The sequence below is a fragment of the Eimeria mitis genome, genomic scaffold, assembly GCF_000499745.2.
Source record: "Eimeria mitis Houghton genomic scaffold, Emh_scaff4721, whole genome shotgun sequence".
In the NCBI taxonomy this organism is placed as follows: domain Eukaryota; phylum Apicomplexa; class Conoidasida; order Eucoccidiorida; family Eimeriidae; genus Eimeria; species Eimeria mitis.
Genome location: NW_013573025.1, coordinates 700 through 1,084, shown reverse-complemented (window position 1 = coordinate 1,084; position 385 = coordinate 700). Strand labels below are relative to the sequence as shown.

At 34.3% G+C, this 385-nt stretch overlaps 1 protein-coding gene across 1 annotated transcript in view; it reads right to left on the bottom strand.

Moving 5' to 3' along the window:
- Positions 1-385, bottom strand: part of EMH_0077220 (uncharacterized protein) — a gene marked incomplete at both ends in the record, with an annotated part of 2,295 nt that overhangs the window by 1,593 nt on the left and 317 nt on the right. Inside the window, one exon of the mRNA XM_013499835.1 lies at positions 244-385. Coding sequence (XP_013355289.1) covers positions 244-385 — 142 coding nt within the window. The remainder of the gene's footprint in view (positions 1-243) is intronic.

Sequence of the window (385 nt, the reverse complement as noted above, 5' to 3'; positions counted from 1 at the left end):
ATATATATATATATATATATATATATATATGTAAAACGTCAGGATGGTTGTTGTCCAATCAACAAGCGAGAGGCGACAGGTGCGACAGCAGCCGTCAGTATTAAATCAAGAAAACCCAAAATTATTATTTATGTTAATTCTATTTAGCCTGAAAATTAATAATACTGTATACTTTTATTGATGATGTGAAGGATTATATGTTTCTGCTTCTACATTTGTCTCTTATGCTGTCTATTGCCTTACGCTTTCTTGTGTGGCGTTGTTCATTGACGACATTATAAATTTCGATTGTTCTTGGGGGCTAGTTAGCAGATTTTCAGGTTTGTGTGGTTCCTCTCTCTTTTCTTTCTTCTCTTCTTCCTCTTCTTCCTCGTGTTTCTCTTTC